Source organism: Drosophila serrata, unplaced genomic scaffold (genome assembly GCF_035046125.1).
Source record: "Drosophila serrata isolate PLE 108 unplaced genomic scaffold, ASM3504612v1 contig_276, whole genome shotgun sequence".
Taxonomy (NCBI): domain Eukaryota; kingdom Metazoa; phylum Arthropoda; class Insecta; order Diptera; family Drosophilidae; genus Drosophila; species Drosophila serrata.
Window position 1 is genome coordinate 7,091,951 of NW_028257174.1, and position 19,793 is coordinate 7,111,743.

The 19,793-nt window shown below is 41.9% G+C and overlaps 4 protein-coding genes across 4 annotated transcripts; 3 read left to right on the forward strand and 1 right to left on the reverse strand.

The window, feature by feature from the left end:
* The first annotated feature begins 11,673 nt into the window (after nucleotides 1-11,673).
* Nucleotides 11,674-12,475, forward strand: LOC110181484 (uncharacterized). Its single transcript, XM_020949236.2, has 2 exons — nucleotides 11,674-11,874; nucleotides 11,937-12,475. The coding sequence occupies exons 1-2, from the start codon at nucleotides 11,827-11,829 to the stop codon at nucleotides 12,210-12,212; spliced, it is 324 nt and encodes a 107-aa protein (XP_020804895.1). The 5' UTR covers nucleotides 11,674-11,826; the 3' UTR covers nucleotides 12,213-12,475.
* On the forward strand, nucleotides 11,937-13,639 carry LOC110181482 (uncharacterized). The gene is made up of 2 exons (XM_020949235.2): nucleotides 11,937-12,435; nucleotides 12,508-13,639. The coding sequence occupies exons 1-2, from the start codon at nucleotides 12,325-12,327 to the stop codon at nucleotides 13,603-13,605; spliced, it is 1,209 nt and encodes a 402-aa protein (XP_020804894.2). The 5' UTR covers nucleotides 11,937-12,324; the 3' UTR covers nucleotides 13,606-13,639.
* On the reverse strand, nucleotides 13,621-15,573 carry Nemp (Nuclear envelope integral membrane protein). Its single transcript, XM_020949234.2, has 3 exons — nucleotides 15,433-15,573; nucleotides 14,627-15,375; nucleotides 13,621-14,562 (listed from the first exon to the last, which is right to left on the reverse strand). Exons 2-3 carry the CDS (start codon nucleotides 15,368-15,370, stop codon nucleotides 13,915-13,917), a joined length of 1,392 nt encoding a protein of 463 aa, XP_020804893.2. The 5' UTR covers nucleotides 15,371-15,375; nucleotides 15,433-15,573; the 3' UTR covers nucleotides 13,621-13,914.
* Nucleotides 15,574-15,692: 119 nt separating this feature from the next.
* Caf1-180 (Chromatin assembly factor 1, p180 subunit) lies at nucleotides 15,693-19,668 on the forward strand. The gene is made up of 3 exons (XM_020949233.2): nucleotides 15,693-17,954; nucleotides 18,011-18,180; nucleotides 18,236-19,668. The coding sequence occupies exons 1-3, from the start codon at nucleotides 16,034-16,036 to the stop codon at nucleotides 19,400-19,402; spliced, it is 3,258 nt and encodes a 1,085-aa protein (XP_020804892.2). The 5' UTR covers nucleotides 15,693-16,033; the 3' UTR covers nucleotides 19,403-19,668.
* Nucleotides 19,669-19,793: the final 125 nt, after the last annotated feature.

The following is a 19,793-nucleotide window of genomic DNA, read 5'->3' on the forward strand; positions in this document are numbered from 1 at the left end:
AATATACCATGTAGATATACATACATAAATTTATAATAATAAATAATATAATAAATATTAAGCAATTAGGGAAAATCGGTACAAGTTTTGAATTAATAGATATTTCTTTGAAATAGTTTTTTTTTTGGGGGGGTTTATGAAATTCTGATATTAAAATGATTGATTTTCAGATTATTTTCAGAATTTGTAGAACTTAATTTATCTCATTTTATGTCTGAATATAAATATATATATATTATAAAATAAAAATATAATATATATATATAATTTAAGACAAAAGAAAGGGTATTCGTAAGCCAAGGCATACCTTTCCTGTCTTTGGTATGCAAATTTTCGGTCTGCAAGTGAGAATCGAGGGGGGGGCATGGTGGAATCGTCATGGAAATGGGAATGGGTAGCGGGGGGTCAACTGGAATGTGCATAAATTTAGCGAGTGTATTTGCCAAGGCAGCCAGCAGCAGCAGCTCCCATAAAATTATGAGCAACTGCAGCGAAAGGGGAGCGACACAGAGGGACAACAGGCAGCTCCATCACAGGTCCACACGCAGATCCACAGCTCCTCCATACGGATCCTCTCGCAGTCGCATTTCAATGGGGGTCAGGAGATGGGGGACACAAGGCTGTGCATTCTCTCAAATTATATATGCGATCATTAAATGTCTTCGACAAAAATGAGCATAAAAATCGCACGCGGCCCCAAATGAAAATAAATTAAACCAAAGCGTAAAAAGGTAAAGCGCGAAAAAAAAGATATTACGAAATTATGAGGGTGGTGTGATTGCAAAGGGTAACGAATTTTTTGATACCCTCTCTTGAAGTAAAACCTGAATAATCACACACATCAAATAAACTCTTGCTAATTAAATATGTTGCCTAGTAAACGTTCCTTTTGGTAGGTTTTAATTTCGAAACAAATTCACATTATGGTTTAGGTACTTTTAAACAGTTTAAAACTATTTTCGCAATATTAATATTGTAATGGAAATAAAATATAATTCATATTGCTAGAAGATTTATACAATAATTAAATAGGGATAATATAAATCATAGTAAATAGTCTTTACAAATTATACACATATATCCATTGATATCTTATTAATATTACTTCACAAAATACCTCAAAAGCAATCCTATAAATACCCGAAATCTCTCAAGGTTTAACTATCCAATTTATTGATCTCAGCCCACTGTCGTCACAAGGTTCTATTCGTGTTTTTATTTTATTTTGTATTATTTTTTATTTTAGTTGATTTCTTTTTTTTTTTTACCAGCTGGACAACTCTGTGTCCTCCAATGGGATTCGCTTGATCGTTTCGCTGGGTGTGTTTGGGGATCGAAATTGTTATTGGAATCAAAGGGGGACCCACATCAAGGCGACCCGCCATTATCTATCTCTCCCTCCCTCCGCCACCGATGGTGACTCATCGATCGGTGGTCAACTGGTCAAGTTGTCCGCGATTTCTGTCTGGGATTCGGGATTCGAGATTCGGGATTCATATGCATATTCATATTCATATTCACATATTCGTTTGCACTGCTGATTTCGATTCTTTGGGCGGCATTCAGAAGCAAATAAGTCACGTGAATAAGATTTCCCGCATAATAAATTATGGCCGGGCAGGGAGCTTAAAGAATGCGCTTCTGTGAAGTGCAGAGCAGGCCCCAAAAAAAAGACAAAAAAATACAAATCTGGGGGAATGGGTACGGAGAACTGGGATTTGAAAACAGAGAATCGGGCACTGAGAACTGGCCACTGGTCACTTTGGGGAATTGGAAACTGGGAAGCTGGGAAGCTGGTAACGAAAAGCAGGCCACATTATTGTGACCCGTAAATGATACAAAAATTGTGTATCATTAATAAGCTGCACAGCATGTCATCCACATCGAAGGGACTGGGGAAATACACCGAAAGGAATACCTTTAATAACTCAATATATTGTTACTATACAGGGTTTATTATTATTTTTGAAGTGAAATAACTATATTAAATTAGAAGAATCCCAAATTTCAGAACATTCTATAAAATATTATAAGTTTTAGTGGGTTTCATTGATGTTATCTGTATGCAACAGGCACGAATTAAAGCATATTTCTTCTAAAGAAAGTATATATATTCCTCATATGTACGAATATACCAAATTTTAGAACATTCTATTAAATATTACGATCTCTAGATCACATTTACTTGCTCTCTAAAATATAATTTGTACGCAGCAGGCACACAATTTCTCTCAGTGCAAGGGCAGCGCGAGACACTTGCCACCACACCAGCCGCTCGCATGGCGTTGGCTAAAGTTGGAGAAAATCCCCAAAGTTCGGGTCGCGACTAAAAGTTCCAACTGCAGACAGGCCGGGACCGGCGACCGGTTGCTGCAGCTTGCCTCCAACTTCTTGGATAAGATGATAGCTTCTCCCCCCAACCCGCTGCTGCTGCTGCTGCTGCTGCTGCTGCCTTTTTCTTATGGCCTCGCCCAGGGTGGTCGCCCTCAAGTTGGCCAGAAATCGGTAGTCAGTTGGCCAAAACGATGGGGGAGAATCTTTCCCGCTCTCACACTCCCAAAGCAGCATCTGTTTTACTTCTGTCCAACTTGATTGATTTCCCGGAGAGGAGGAGCTATTCGGTTTAATGATTTGTTTAATGTTAACCAGAGAGTGGGGGTCATGGGGTGTAAGGGCATAGAACAAGGTTTGGTTCAGGGTTTTCGGTTAGGATTTTCCTGGTTAAGCTGGGAAAATGTTGGAAATCCATCAATTAAAGGTTGTTCAAGCTGAGATTAATACACTAAGTGAACATTATCTGACACACAGATAGTATATAGATTTTTATCTGAATATGAATGAACACCTATATTTATTCAAATAGATCTGGACTTGCAACAATACTCTATATAAGTTGGTATTTTATTAGTTTAGCTTTAATTTGTATAGTTTTTCTTTATCTTCCATGATCTGCGGGGAATTCAAAGCTATATGTATTATTCCCTTAGATCTCTCTCGGAATTAGATTCGCGGACCACCCACCTGTAAGTGCTCACCTTCGGGGCATCCCTCCCATCCTTCATCCTCATCCTCTTCCTTATCGCATCAAAGATTGTCTAATATCCGGTCAACTTCCGCAAGGAGTTCTGCCCTCGTCCTGTCATCGAGTGTTTTGGCCGCATTTTGCACAAAGAGTCGAAACATTTCCCAGCCACCGACCGCACAGTAGCCACACTGAAAGAAATGTGCAGTAGAAAGCAAGCTATAATAATTTTGGCATACCATTTTCTTAAAAGAAAAGAAGCATTAGCATTATTGGTTGTTAAAGGGATAATAATATCTAAATTTGATTGTATTTACTTATATTCTTCAATAGAAAATGTTTAAAGATGTTGTAATAGTTATTTTTTGCTGTGCAGAATTTGGAAACTGCTACCGGAATCCGGACTTTGACTTGGATTCGGATTGGGATTGAGTATGGGTATGGGTATGGGTGTGGGTGTGGGTGTGGGTATGGTCTCCTTTAATGGACAATCGAGTGCGGACAAAGAGCGGTGACATTTAGAGGCGAGAACTTCCTGTTTTCCCGCGGCGTTTCCTTCTTGGGTTTTCCTTGGGTTTCCCCTCAACATTTTCCCGGCTTCTATCGCTTCGCCTCTGGGCCTTTGTCCCCGCTGCTGCCTTGATAATTGGTTGGTAATGGCTAATTTATGGGGCCCCGGGATGCACCTGATTCGATGTGAGTGACCTTTGACACAAGTAAGAGGAGTAGGAGTAGGAGTGGGGGTGGGGAAAGCCAGGGGCGATCGAAGACCAGTTGCAGCCGCGCAATTGTTCACAGTTGACAGCGGCACATAAATTACTCGACATAATGAATCGACCGCCACACTCTCGGCTCGGACCCTCGGAAAAATATATACACAGCAGCCGCAGCCCCTCCCCGATTTTCCCCCCACCTACTGCGACCCACCTTTTTTATTTTTTAAAATTTTTTTTCTTCGTCTTGGGCATTTGGAAAATTAGAAAAATGAATTAGTGATCAGTTCGAATGGTGGGTCATAAAAATGTGATCGGGAGCAGGAAATGAGAGGTGATATCGAATTGAGAGATGCCCTGCGATTTGGTTGTTGGAAAAATGTGAATAAAAATATTTATTTATGGGTGAGAAGTTAACTTTTTTTCAGGGAACTTTTAGTATTTAGCATTGTGATGAAGTAATTAAATATAATACATAATTAAATCACAACTTTATGCCAAAGAAAAATTTATAACTATAAAAAACTGATCAGTCTTGTAAGGGAACTGTTTTTTATGGAAGTAATTTTAATAATTCAATTTTCATAAACAAGATCTGGCAAAATAATCAAGTATTAACCTTACACCTTTCCAAGATCGCATAGGACTGCCCTCTGAGTTCGTTTTATAGGGTATCTCCCCGACTTCTGGCCACATTTTTCCGTTTCGTTCATAAAAAAGTTTTCAATAAAAAATAAAAGAAGGAAAAACAGTTGTATAAAGCTGAAAGAAGCAGTCGCAACCGTTGGACGCATTTTTCCATAGTCAACGATTTTTCCCGTCGAATTCCCCAATTTTTAATTCATTAATGCAAACGATGCGCAGCAAAAGAATATAGTACACAGGGAGAAAAGTTGAAGTAGAAAATAATATATATATATATAAGTATAGAATATGAATTTAATTAAGTACAAAATAAATACACATTAGAAATCATTATTTTTTTTTAATATAGTTAATCATTAATAGTATTTTGTTGAGTGTAAAGGGAGACAGAGATGGACACTAAAAGAACGCAAGAGAGTGAGAAAGAGAGAGAGAGAGTGGTGAGAGTGAAAGGTGGGGAGAGCGGGAAGGATGATCACTCCCCCCACCTCTTCTTCGCCGCCACCTTCTCTCCACCCTACTCTCTTTTCTTGCCTTCTTTTTGGCCTGACTTTCGTCGGTAGCCGGAGTTCGATGTGTGTTTAATATCCGTTTTATTGCCATTGAATTAGTGGCCTTTGTCAGCATTTAGGGATCTTAATTTATATGGAAGTCGGGGGATGCAGAGGAAGGGAGCGTGACTCCATAACGAGGCACGGCTTCCCCCACCGCTAGACCCCTTTTGCGACCTCTGGCAGATGCAAAAGGTCAGACACACACGCGCACCTCCCAGCACACACACACACACACACACACACACACACACGCACACTAATCCGAAATGATGGCCGCTCTGCCCAGACTAACTGTCGTCGTTGTCGTCCTCCGCGGCAATTATAGTTGTTTTTGTTGTCCGCTCTCTTTGCGTTTCGCTCTTCGCGCTCTCCGCGCTCATAAAAAAAAGGCAAAGGGGCAACAATGATGATGAGAAGCAGCGGCAAAAGGGCCAAAAAGCAGAAGCAACCGACAAATAACAGTAGCTGTTGGGGGTTACAGTGAAGCTTCCACAAGCAGAACATCACAGATCAAAAGTTTGCATAAAAATATCACAAAATTATTAATTACCAATTGTTAAATTTATTGTAATCAATCGATCATCTTGATAGAAATAATGTTATCAGTAGATTTTGCTAAACTTAGCTATTTAGAATTATATGATCGAATTGGATATCGATCATAACCAAGCTTAAAATATTCGAAGTCCTTGAATCTATATTTTTAGATATTTTTATATGCCAATTTTTGCGTCAAATCAAAGTTAAAAAAACTCATAAAAGCCAAAAATTTGTTAATTTCAATTCGGAAAGCTGATCTGTGCTAGTTTTTAGTAGTTTAATAAATCTGCAAACTTAAATAAAAATTTTAATAATATAAAAAAAATTTAAATTTTTGACAATTTTAACGATGTAACCCCTTATAAAATTTTGAAAAAATTGGTAACAAATTTTTTTCTCCCGGATATAACTAGATAAATTTGCCTGTTGATGCTGATCAAGAATATATATGCTTTATAGGGTCGGAAATGGCTCCTTCACATAGTTATATGCCTCTGAATAAAATTGTAATACTCAGCAAGGGTATAATTACAATAAGCATACAATATAATTTACAAAAGGTATAACAAATCGCTATAGTTTAAAATATTTTTACTATTCAGACTTGCACCTGTGTACAATTTTCTTAAATTAACTTTGGAGCATTAATATTAATTTTCCTTTTCAACAAAATCTTTAAGAATTTTATGACTCATAAGAAAATTTACTGATTGATATTTCTCTACCGTGTTGCACAACTTTTAATTTTTTTCGCTGCAATTTAGCTTTTATGAATTGATTTTCATTGGTTTAACAACAATAGAATCGAAACAACAATAACAAAACAGAAGTTGTTACTCAAGTGAAAGGAAAAGCGTTCAAAAAGAAATAGTATTAAGTGATATAAGTAGAAAAAATACAGGTACAATACTTACAGGCAAACAGCAATGGGAAAATGTACGGCATTAATTAAATAACTTTTATTACATAAAGAAATCATTTGATTTATAATCATAGAACTAACAAAAGTTGCCAATCCAAAGTAAGAGAATGCTATTAGTTAAACTAAAAGCGCTGTAATATTATTATTTAAAGTTACAAAAATTAAAAATTCATTTAACAGTGAAGCAATAGATACTTCTTCCTTTGGAAAAAAGTACGAAGGAGTCAAGGCAGCTGGGCGAGAGCGCTCTTCGTGCAAAAAACAAAACACAAAAAACGGAAACACAGATTTAAAAAAAAGGACGAGAGGCCTAGGGGAAGGGGAACGGGAGCGGGGGTGCAGGACCCATGAGGTAATAGGACGAAGGACGCAGGACGCAGGACACAGGATACATGCGTGCCCAAAGTGATTTTTTCCAAATGCAATTTTTTTTTATTGTTAGCCAAGAAGCGGAAGCTATAAAAAATGAGAGGCACAAACTGCAGCGAGAGGATAGTGGGGGTTAAGGACTCGCAGATGTCCAGCGATTTGTATTAGTGACGCCTGATAGAATTCCCATAAATATCATTCGAAAAGGATACAATTTTTTCTTCAACAATTATATTTCTCTCTTTGAAAATTTATTTATTACATGTATAATATTATTTAAATCCTCTAAATTGTAGATAATCTACTAGCAGTATAAATATAAATATATATCGTATCACAGTATCTGGAAGATTTCTTTCCTTCCATTCATGATTTTTGCATTCGCGTTCACCGTCAATGAATCCTGATAATCGTGGAAAGCAAACCCCTCTCCCCCGTTGGATCCATTCATCCGATTCGATTCCGATTTCCATTCGCTTGGCCAAATCAAATCAACTCAGACCAGGGGGCATCTGCTGGGAGTGAGTGAGTGCATCCCTTAGTGACGGTTCCAAAGATCAACTACCGCAATCGATCTGGCGAATTAAATTGCCTCAACTTTTTGGATGGCATCATCGAAGGAGGAGGAGGTACCTACATACATACCTACATAGCATAGCATATATTTCGGGACTCAAACTCGACGTTTCCAGATCATCGCTTTCAATTTGTATCAAATATCTTCAAAGGACTTCGACTTTGACGGGGCCTCGATGCTGAGAGAGATGCCTCGTCTTTTCCTCCTGTTTTTCCCTTTTGTTCGGCAAGCGAACCAAATAAAGGACTCTGGACGAGAGGCACTCACACGTATATTTATTTGATGATTGCCTCTCTCACATCCCAATTTCCTTTATCTTTTTATTTTTTGTATTTTTTGTATTGTAAATACATATATTTCTTGTTGTGTATTCTTTTTTTTCTGCCGCGCTTCCTCGGCGGGATTTGTGAGCTCCGCTAAATTGCATTCTGAACGCCCGAGCTGCATTAAGTCAGAAGTCGATCAAGTGTGGACGATGCGCTCCGCAGATGTATCCTGTATCTGCAACTAGTATCTGTAGGTGGCCGCCAGGACAGTGCGTTTCGCAACAATAAGAGCTGTATTTTTATACCCTTTACAGGGTATTCTAAGTTTAGTCAGAGGCTTGAAACGATGTGAAGGAGTCATTTCCGACCCTATAAATCATATATATTCTTGATCAGCATCAAAAGCCAAGTCGATTTAGCCGTCTCCGGAAGTAAATAAAATTTTTCAAATTTTTTCAAAATTTTATAAGGGGTACATCGTTAAAATGTTGACAAAATTGATCAAAATTTTAATTTTTTTAAAATTTTTAATTAAGTATGCAGAATTGTTGACATTACAAAAACTAGCACAGAGCAGTTTTCCGAAATAAAATTATTGGTCTTTTGGCAAAGTTATGATATTTTTAAATTTTTGATTTGCCCAAAAAAACTGTCATAAAAATATAGATTAATATAGATTCAAATAATGCGAATATCTTACGCTTAGTTATGATATATTTTTTATACGATCCTCAAAATTTAATTACAAACGGCAAATGTATATAAACTTTGGCTAGTTCTTTTCTTGTTCTACTTATATTTCATATATATTTCGGATTTTAAGGAGTCATACCTTGATCTTTAATATTTATTGAAATTTTTTACATATTCCAAGTGTTTTTAATTTTGTGAAACGCATATTATGTGAAGCTTGCGGCTTATGGAACCCAAAAAAAAAAAATACAAATAAAAAAAGAGATAGAAATAGAAGTGATAGAAAGTATTCATTGTCATTTGTTTGGTATTTTCCCATCTCCCGTTTTTGTTGTTGTTGTTGTACCTATTTTTACCCATTTTCGGCATTGTGTATTTTCCCGAAAAAACATTCGAGTGGAAATCCTTTATTGAGTGCCATATTTATTCCTATTCCCATATTCTCCAACCATCGGCGCCATCTCTTTCGCACTGCAAAATTTGGAAAATACTATTTTTGTTTGTTGCATTTAGCGTGCAAAATTTATTTTCAGAGTTGGCCCATTGTTTCGCTTCCAAAGTCCAGCGTCCATGGGTCCATTGTCCTGGCTGGGTACCGAATGTCCTGGCAAATATAGCTCAGCTTCTGTTTCTATTACTACTTGTGTTGTGTGTGCCTTTGTTTCGGACGTCTTTTCAATTGCATTTTGCCACAGCAATTTGCATGCCCCCGTATCCGAAAACCTACATACATATAGATATGTTCATACATATATCCTGCACTTGAAATAAAAATTGAGTGTGTCCTTAGAGGATTTTTTTGAATCATTTCTTATAATTTCTCTTGGGAATTTAAACAACAAAATGGTTTGTTTTGAACTTAATATTCTCCAAGGTGGGATATTTATAGCTATATTTCATTTTGTACAAAATCACATTTAAAACTTGGACTTTTTCGATTTAATTTAGAGTGTATGTTCATATCCTTTGTATATCCATTCGCATTTTGGCCATTGTCCATCCATTTCGGCCATCACATCATCATCATTATCATCGGGGAAACTGCTCTGGGGGAAATGTTTTGGGAAATTTATCTAGATCGATGTCGAAGAATTATGGTTCGCTAATAGAGTGATAGAGGTGAATTCCTTTCGGACTAAATATTTAACTGGTATTTAGCCAAAGAAGCCATTTTAAGAGATATTTAACAATTGAAAATAATAATGAACTGGTTATGGGATTTATTTATATCATTTTAGAAATAATTTTCGAATAATTTTTAAGAAGGTGGTTTATTTTTTTATATATTTCCTTGGTATTTAGATAATACAACTTTTGTTGCTTATGAATTAAAGAAATGCTTTTATTTATACTATATACTATAATTATTTCTATATTTGTATCTTAATTACATGCAATTATTCTTAGTTTAGATCTAAGACTAGAGAAACTGATATTGTGTATTCTTTTTCTTTATAAAAGTGCCTCTATTCATTTTATCTGAAATTTATTTAGGTGTATGGAAAAGTACTCTATAATATTATAAATATTTTAATTTATTCTCTTCTTAATTGGTATTATTTTATAAGTAATCTTTTTCTTTACTTTTATTAATATTTTTATTATTATACATATATTATTAATATATATAATTTAATTATTTTTACGGCAATTATTATAGTTCTCTTTTAGTACTTTATTTACATGACAACTGAAAATAAGTAACTAACATTGAAAAAATGGCAACAAAACGCCATGGAATATGTACTTACACACCCACACACACACACACATTTGCACACGCTTATAAAGTGCGCTTATTTGATGGCCGGCAAATCAATCAACTTTATTAATTACAAGTAATTAAAGTTTAATTAACAGCCAGCCAGAGTTGTGCTCCTCTTCTTGCCTTTGTTTCAAGGTTGCACATGTGTGTGCGTTTATGCATATGTGTGCGTGGAAATAAATGCAAATATTTATTTGCCATTTAACTGCCCCAAAAGTCACGGGAAAATGAGGCAATAGGGTGAGGTGGGGGTGGAGGGTAAAGAGCAGCACCAACAAAATGGTGGCAAAAGTAGTGCAATTTTGTGTTGTTGCTGCTGCTGCTGCTGTTGCTTTTGCGATTTTGTTTGTCTGTTTAATTAAAGCAATATGTGGCCTGCAGGAATGTTGGGTTAATTGACTCATCACTTATACGACAAACGAAGCACAAACAAACAAACAAACAAACAACCACACAAACACACAGCACACACACACAACACACACTTCAACAAAATGGGGAATAGCAGAAGAAGAAGAAACACAGGCAGCGGCTGAACAAGAACAAGAAGCTAAAGTTGAAGCAGTGGAAGAAGCACAGCAGCGCAGTAAACGAAAAAGATAGAAGATGAAAAACACACACACACAACTCACACTTTATCCAAAGGGGGAGCTTGGGGGCGTGGTCAGCATTTTGACATTTTGAAATTACCGCTTGCGCAGGGTTTTTTCTGGCAGCCAATCGTTGACATGGAATCCATTGTGGATTGCAACGCCCACACACAGCGAGCGAACGGTAATAGTGGGAACAGTTGTTTTGGTTTTACTTAGTTTCATCAAGTGGCGCCATATTTTAAACATTTATCTAGACGAGCGGAATTTCCGGGAACTTTGAAATTACAATTACAAAAGCGGGTGGCGCACTCTGCAAAAGATTTACCTTAGACTAGCGGAATTTCCGGGAACTTTGAAATTACAAATACAAAAGCGCGTGGCGGCACCTGTTAGGGACTTACCTCAGACTAGCGGAATTGCCGGGAACTTTGAAATTACAATTACAAAAGCGGGTGGCGCCATCTGCAAAAGATTTACCTTAGACTAACGGAATTCCCGGGAACTTTGAAATTTAAATTACAAAATCGGGTGGCGACATCTGTTAGGGACTTAGCTTAGACTAGCGGAATTGCCGGGAACTTTGAAATTACAATTACAAAAGCGAATGGCGCCATCTGTAAAAGATTTACTTTAGACTTACGGAATTTCCGGGAACTTTGAAATTACAATTACAAAAGCGGGTGGCGACATCTGTAAAAGATTTACTTTAGACTTACGGAATTTCCGGGAACTTTGAAATTACAATTACAAGAGCTGGTGGCGACATTTGTTGAGAAACACAAGCTTCTGGGTTACACCGAAGTAAGCTAGATGGCGTTGGCACTTGATCTAAACAACTGAGAATAAGAAATAAATGTGTAATCAAATTTACCTCCCCCCCCCTATATTTTATTATCATTTAATTATGATTTTTATTGCGAATTGGAAAATATATGACTTTTCGGATTCACAGGCTTTTCGGCCATTTTATGCCATAAAAGAGAACTCGCATTCACTGCATCGATACATATCGATATATTTATAAGATATTTCTTGTTGTAACGAAGTTGGCGGCCTCTCTTTCTCTCCCTTCGAAAACAGCTGACATTTGCGCTCGGTGCCTTTTTTGTTTGTCTTTATAAAGCTCTATATATTTTTTTTTAATTAGTTGCTAATAATTTTAACAAAATGGAAGAAGATCTGTCTAGTTCGGATATAATAACGCAGCTTAAGAAAGTAAGGTTTCCTTGGAATTCTTCTTGATTAAAGTGTTAATTACCTTCTTCGGCTCACATCAGCGGCATCTTCAGGTGAATCACTTGGAGAGCTTACCCCACGGACAGCTGGAGAAGATTTATCAGGAATTTGCAGTGCCACAGCCAAGAAGGCAGCCCCGCAATCGCTCCACTGCAGCGGCGACAGGTACCTCTTCCCTGGCCCTGCCCATGGAAGTGGAGCAACTGACGCAGCGCATCAAGACGACAGCCATGCTGGGCCAGAAAAGAACGCTGGCTGTGGTGGAGAAACCCAGCTCCGATTACCACGTCAAGCAAATCAAGATGGACCTTTCGTGACCCCCTTTTCATAGCGATAAGCTCTAGCGGTTGTTGTGATCGCCATGCCACTCCAGTCCAGTCCAGCCAAGCCGCCTGGGATCATTAGAAGGCCTAACATAAACACAGCAAGATGCAGCAGCAGCAGCAGCGCCAGCAGATGCTCCTCCTCATCTGTGCCTGTAGTGCAGCACTGGTTCTTGGGGAGGTTCTGCCCCTTGAGCCCGATTTCGACAACTTACAAGTAAACTTAGGCTTGCCCATATTCCACTTTAAAATGTGAATACATATGTTGTGTTTTTACCTCCATCTTTAGGGCATCCTACCGCGTGCTACCAGTCGCAGCGATAAGCTGCAGGTGTTCCAAAGCATCTGGGGCGTCTTGCGATCTGATTTTGTCGATGACACCGACAAGGCCAAAGGGCTGTACACCCAATTGGGTAACTTTATACGCGACGAAATGCCATGCATTAGCGGACCCACCGGTCGCTCTGCCTGCGAGCTGCAGCAGGAGGTGAGGCGACACCTGAAGATGCTTATGTCCCAGCGGCTGGCGAACCTCTTGAATGCCGAGGAGAATATTCAGTCGTATGGCATGTATATAGCAGCCAGCATAGAGCCGGCCCTGGTGAGGGATATCCTAGTGAATGCCATCGAGGATGTGTATTTCCACAGACCGCTGGATAAGTTAGTGCGGCAGCTGGAGCAGCTCTACGCCGATCGCGACGAGGTGAGCTTCAAGATGATGATTGAGGCAGAGTTGGCCCTGTATTGGCGGTACCAAACCATGCACGATAGCAATGAGCTGTTCTTGTTCAACATGGCCCGAGTGTCCAACAGGATAGTCACACATCACATGTACGCCAGCGTGGATGCGGGTCTGCACAGACGCGTCTCTGCCATGCACGAAAGTTTGCCCCCTGTGCTGCGTCTGCTCTTTGATCCGCAGGGTTTCTGTCTGTTGAGTGGCTGCGATCGAGAGTATTTATATACAACCATAACGGATGACTGGAACTATGGGTTAAATGGCAGGCAGATGTTCACCTGGCGTCAGCAGAACTATACGGATTCCGCGGGTCAGATACGTGCCTTTGTCCAGGAGCATAATGATGATGCTGCCAGTGCCACTCCAGTCTTTACACTTCGTGGAGAGCTCTTCAAGTGGTACTTGTACGTGGATCCCGCCGAGGGTAATCGTGTGGGTGCCCTACGCTCTGGCAGTCCCAGTTCATCGACCAGTTTCTGGACTATTGGCTATGTGGATAACGTGCTAATATTTCGCCAACGGGATCTGACCATGTGTGCTGCCGAACAGCACGATGAGGAGCGGCGGCGGGTGAAGATGCTGCCGGGTCAATTGCATACGCCACCATCTCCTGCCTGTCAATGGGAGCCTGTACATTGTGCGAAATGAATAATAATAATTTCGTTATATTTCTATACATATATTTCTTCAGTGTTGTTTTTTGTACATGAACATTTACATATGAATGGAAAGAAAAGACATCAGAATGGAGTTACAAGTCGTCAAAGAACATGAACAGAAAGAAACATGAAATATTTAAACAAAAGAAATAAGAGAATAGAGCAAAGGATGAGGTAAACCTACAAAAAGGACAAAAAAAGGTGCACAGGCCTTAACTGACTATGACTTTTGGTAATTTCCTTCACCAGACCAACAGGAACTTTCTTCTGTGCCTACTTATATTCACTTCTTCTATAGCTAATCCATATGCTCATCATCATCATCCTCGCTCTCCTCTTTCTCTGCCTGACTACGATTGAAACTCTGCGATTGGAATCTCGGCGGAGGTACAGTCACCCGATGGCTTTGATTCGAGCTCGATCGATTAAAGCTGGACCAACGTCTGTATGCCGCTGGACGATAGTGCATGCTGCACTGTAAGAACTCCTCGGGATCCTCCTGTGTCGCCTCCAGGGACTCCTCAATAGCTCGTGAATAATCATCGATCTCCTCCTCTTTCAAATGTGGTGCCCCATTGGCAAATTCAGCAAAACGTATGGGATTGTGCAGCTTAGTGATGAGATCCCATTGCTTGCAACCGGGACTATTGAGATACTGTTGCAGTTCGGACAATGAATTAGCAGTTTCCTTGGCTGTCTGCTGATAGTACTCTTCCTGGGTAAGCAGACGCCGCTTGGGTGGAAAGCGACGGAGATACGAGCGCTTCAAATATATAATCACCGATGGTGGAAAGTAATAGACCACAAAGGCCACCGCAATCAGAAAAACGGCCGCGTTCGTATGCCAGCTGCTGAAGTACACCAGGGCACCGCCCGTGGCCTGCAGCACCCACATGATGATGTTCTGCGAGCGTGGGTTCTTTGGAGGTCCAATGCGATAGCAAATCTGTAAAAGAATTCCAAGATTAGATCAAGTTAATGCTCAAAAAGGTGATGATGATTGTACGCACCAGAAACGATATCAATCCAGTGACAATCAGATACCACACCACATATTCGCGATAGGTGAGCAGAATGAGGCGCATGTTGTCCACCACTTGTTTTAGGACATAGAAGCCAAGGGTCCAGCCTCCAATTAAAACACCATACATCATGGGACGCCGTGGTATGACTCTGGCAGCTAGGTAAATAACCACCAGCATGGAGGCGCAAATGCCCAGGATAACACCGGCTAGATAGTAAAAGACACTATTCTTGGCCAGCCGGCGACTGATCCAGAAGAGGAGCAGGCCGGCAGACAGGTGCATGAGATGCCACGGGTCCAGGGGCTTCTGCTGCAGGGTCATATTATACGGTTGCCGGGACTCAATGCCGATGCATTGCTGCTCAAAGGGTGAAATTGGGATCCGCTGACGCTTCTGGGAGAATAGCGTCACGCTGAACAGGGATTGACGTTGATTGTAGTGCTTCAGTACCTCCTCTGGCGTTTTGCCACCATACTGAGCAAAGTCCTCGGTTCGAATTGCCAGATAGAACTCGATAGTCTCCAGAAAATTAATAATTGAGGGTTTTTTGCCCTTGTAACAGTATGTCCACAGTATCTTGGAGCCAAATGGATTGGCTGTGACATTGATGGAGGTGCCCGGCACCAGGTTAACTACATCAGATGCCGCATCCGGGGAGTTTTGGGCAAAAACCGGCATTGCGGCCAAAGCCAGCAGACAGAGTCCCCGCCACAGCATTTTCAGCTGCATGTAACCTGTAAATAATATGTATTATCAATTCTTTAAATCATCCAGAACCAGCAGAAGCTTACCTTCTCAGTTTTATATTTTTGTTTATATTATTTTCGTCTTTAAAAACGCTTCACAGACGCGACGCACACACGCAAAGCCGGTATCGTGATTATCGATAGCAGTTGCAGCTGCCAATCGATGAAATATGTAATATTATTTATCTTTTGAAGTGCCGGTGTTTTAAAACAGAATATCTAATTGAAAGTGTGCAAACTTTTTTTGCGATTAATTCAAAAGTGCAAAGTTTTTTAAATTATAAAACATAGAAACTAAATTTAACTTTCAAGTCTCCACTTAAGTGTAATCCTAGTTTCAATCCACCTCTTAGGCTGTGATCCTCTTATCGATCTATCGATCGCTACAGCAAATATAAACTGAATTTATTTTCCAAGTTAATCGATAGTACCCATCATGGTTCGCGCCTCTACTTAACTATTATCCTAGTTTCAATCCACCTCTTGGGCAACGATCCTCTTATCGATCTATCGATCGCAACGGCAAATCTATTGGCGGCAATTCGCGCCCACCTCCCGTGCATCTCTAACTCTTGTGTGTTTTTCAGCGCGTTTTCCATTCTATAACAAAAAACAAGTTACAAAAAGCAGAAATACATTTAGCAGAATGCCCGCCGGCCTGGTGAAAACACCGAACAATGGAAAAGCCAAGGAAAGTGCACAAAAGTCCGCGGAGCGAACGACCAGCAATGGCAAGAAATTTGTGCAGACGCGTCTCCCGTTCAAGATGATTACGCCCAGCGGAGCACCCACTGCCGCCGTGTCTAGCACCTCTGGTTTGGAACCTGGAGCAGTGGTGAACCTGGATGAAGATGATCCGCCGGTTACCAGGGAGCCCCGCAAGCGGAAGCTCTCCTATGACGATGAGACGCCGCCACAAGAGGGCACTGGCTGCTCTACGGAACAAGGGCTAGAGAGCAAGGAGAACCTTAATTTGAGCGGTGCCATAGCCACCAAGAAGGTGAAGACTACGGCAGAAGCTGTGGAGGATCAAGTTATCGAGCTAAACGATGAAGACAATGAGGAAATGGGTAGCAAAGCAGTAGAGGAAGTGGCAGCTGCGCAACCCAAAAAGCCAAAGGCAGCCAAGGATACAACGGTGAAGAATGCGAAGCCGTTGAAGTCTGCATCCAAGGAGAAGCCTGAGGTCAAGCCCAAGGAAAAGGGTTCCCCAGCGCCCATACAAATCAAGTGGCCATTGGCAAACAAGCGGGCCAAGCGCAGAAAATCCCTCAAGAAAGCCGACGAAAGCACCGAGGATGCTTCGCCAAAGGATGTGGAGAAGGTGGGCAGTGAGTCCAGCGATGATATTGAGATCATAGCCGAGGAATTGAACCCCCAGAAGAAGCCAAAGGTTTTAGAGCCAGAAAAGGACAAGAAATCAAAGAGTCTAGAGCCAGAAAAGAAGCAGACGAGTCGGAAAAACGATCAGGAAGCAGTGGAGCAAAAAGACAAAGTGATTCTTGTAGAGGTGGACAAGCCGGAGGAGGATAAGAAAAAGGACAAGAATCTAACACCAAAAGAAACCAAGAAATCAGAGTCCACTTCCAGTCAAGAATCCACAAAGAAGGAGAAGAAAGTAGATAAAGAGGCTCTTGCCGAGGCCGACATCTCAGTAATCCTCTCCAGCAGCGAGGACCAAAACTCGAGCAGTGATCATGAGATGGATGTGGACACAGAGGTCGCGGAGAAGCCCGATGCCCCATTGAGAAAGAGTCTCCCGGAGTCCACCATTGATGCCCCGAAGACACTCACGCCCAAGCAGCAGCGTCTCCTCGAGCAGCGGCGAAAGGCTCGCGAGGAGAAAGAGCAGAAACTGGCCGAAGAGCGTCGCCTCAAGCAGCAGGAGAAGGAGCAGAGAGAGCAGCAAAAGAAGAACGAGCGCGAACAAAAAGAGCAACAGCGGAAGCTGGAGCGTGAGGAGAAGGAGCAGCAGAAGAAGGTGGAGAGAGAGGAGAAAGAGCGCAAGCGACAGGCGGAGGTTGACTCCAAAAACGAGGAGAAACGCAAGCGGAACGAGGCCAAGGAGGAGGTGCAGCGCAAAAAAGACGAGGAGCGTCGCAAAAAGGAACTAGAGCGCGAGGAAGCTGAGCAGAAGAAGAAACGGGCAGCGGAATCCTTCACCAAGTTCTTTGTGCCCAAGCAACCAAAATCTGGTGGCAATACCAATGCCACCTCTTACCTGGAGCACGAACAGTCCAGCTGCGACAGCACCAAGGGCAACAGTCAGACCCTTGCCTTCCGTCCCTTCCAGATCAAGGACGATATGCTTCTGGCGCCCGTCACGCGTGCCTCTATGAAACATGAGCATCGGTCCCAGCTGGATGGACTCTTCAGGCACGCCGAGGAGAACGAAGGAGAAGATTCGGATACGGACGAGGATATCAGTCGAAGGAAGCGACCCGGCCGAGCACATCTCTATCTCAGTGAACTGAAAAGCGGCCGCCACAAGCCGCTAAAGATGCTGCGGGATGCAAGACTCCAAAAGTACACCAAGGAGGAGGAAGATGACGATGTTCAAGTAATAGGTGCGTACCTTAACTTTGCTTTCGCCTTTATGATTTAACTCCTTGTTTCCCTGTAGATGACCTCGCCACAGCTGGACTGCCCATTGAAGAGGAGCAGCCGAAGCTGCAGGCCAGGATGCGAACCAAGTATCTACACTTTGCGGATAATCGTAGGCCTCCGTACTACGGCACCTGGCGCAAAAAGAGTCAGACTATCTCTGCCCGCCGTCCGCTGGCCCACGATAAGGTAAGTATCTTCGAAGTAAGCTTTTTATTTGGGTTAATTTGTAATCTCTTTGCAGGTTCACTTTGACTACGAGCTGGACTCTGATTGCGAGTGGGAAGAGGAGGAGCCGGGCGAATCGCTGAGCGCCAGCGAGGATGAGAAAGAGGAACGCGAATCGGAGGAGGAGTCCGAGGAGGAGTACAACGAGTGGTATGTGCCGCATGGCCATCTTAGTGATGAGGAGTTGCAGAATGATGGTGATGGCGATGATGGCCACACGCGTGAGGCACAGAAAGCCAAACTGCAGGTGCTGCAGCAAGAGTTTGCCCAGGAAATGAAGAAGCAGACAAAGAAGATAAAACCGCGCTTGCTGGGACCCGTTTGGCTGGACGAGAATGGCAACCAGTCGGAGCAGCTGCCTGCCATCTTTGTCAACACAATCAGCATGTATGCCTGCTGGAGTGCTGTGGATTCCATTAGCCTAGAGCCGCCACCGGAACCGGAACGGGACGATCAGGGTCCCGAGCCGCAGTTACCGCTGCAATTGGACGACCGTCTGCTTCAGCAACTGGTCCGTCTGACCCACGGCAATCGCAACTCCAAGACATTCCTGATTAATGAGTATTTGGAATACCTAAAGACTCAGATGGCAGCCTCTGGGAACTCGAATCGAACACTGTTGCCCGCCAAGGCTGCAATCCGTGAGAAGATCGAAGAGCTGGCCACCTGGAAGCCTGTGGAGCTAAGCACTCCCGAACAGGCCGCCAAGAAGACCAAAAAGCCCAAGAAGCGTCTCTGTTGGATAGTAACCAGCGAAATGCTGCAAAAGTTTCAACTCCAAGAGCTAACCCTGCACAATCAATGGGATTATACGCTGACGCCGAAGGTGAGCGAGGCAGGAGGAGGAGCAGGAGGTGGAGGAGCAGAGGCACAGCAGCACGAGCTAAGTCCTCCAGCAGATGCCTCACCAGTGGCCGCCCAAACTCCTGCCACGATCTCAGCCTCTATAACACCCAATACGACACCCGTTGGACAGGCTAAAAGCGGCACCAAAAAGCGGGCCACCCTGCTCATGTCTGTGCCCAGAGATCAGCCGATTCCCTCGGCCGCCAAGAACGCATTGATTAGTCAGTTTCTGCGCCGTCAGACTGATGCCAAGGAGAAGGAGAAACAGAAAGAGCTGGGGCAAAAGCAGAAGCCAGCGCCTGTTGTCAACGATGATGTGGTTATGCTCTCGGATTAGTCTTCCTCTCTCCCTAAGTTTACATATATATATATTCGGAATATTAAACCTTTTTTTTGTCGCTAGATTCGCTTGTAAGTTGATTTAATTTATAATTGTGCCGATCCATGTTCCGCGTCACTCCTGGTCCTGTCCTTCACCCTCCCTCCCACATCCACACCTTTATAATCCCGTCGAGTGCTGCTGCGAGGCAACCATGACACGGACATCCCTGAACCCATCTATCTATACATGTGTATAGTCTACATATATGCAATAATACATTATCATTTGGTTTTTATTTCTATTCTCACCGGGATCTTGGGTTTGAATGTGTGGGTTATTCTTTTGGCGATTTGATTTGGTTCTTCTGAAGATAATTTTTAGATTGTGATTATCAAGATAGGAAGTT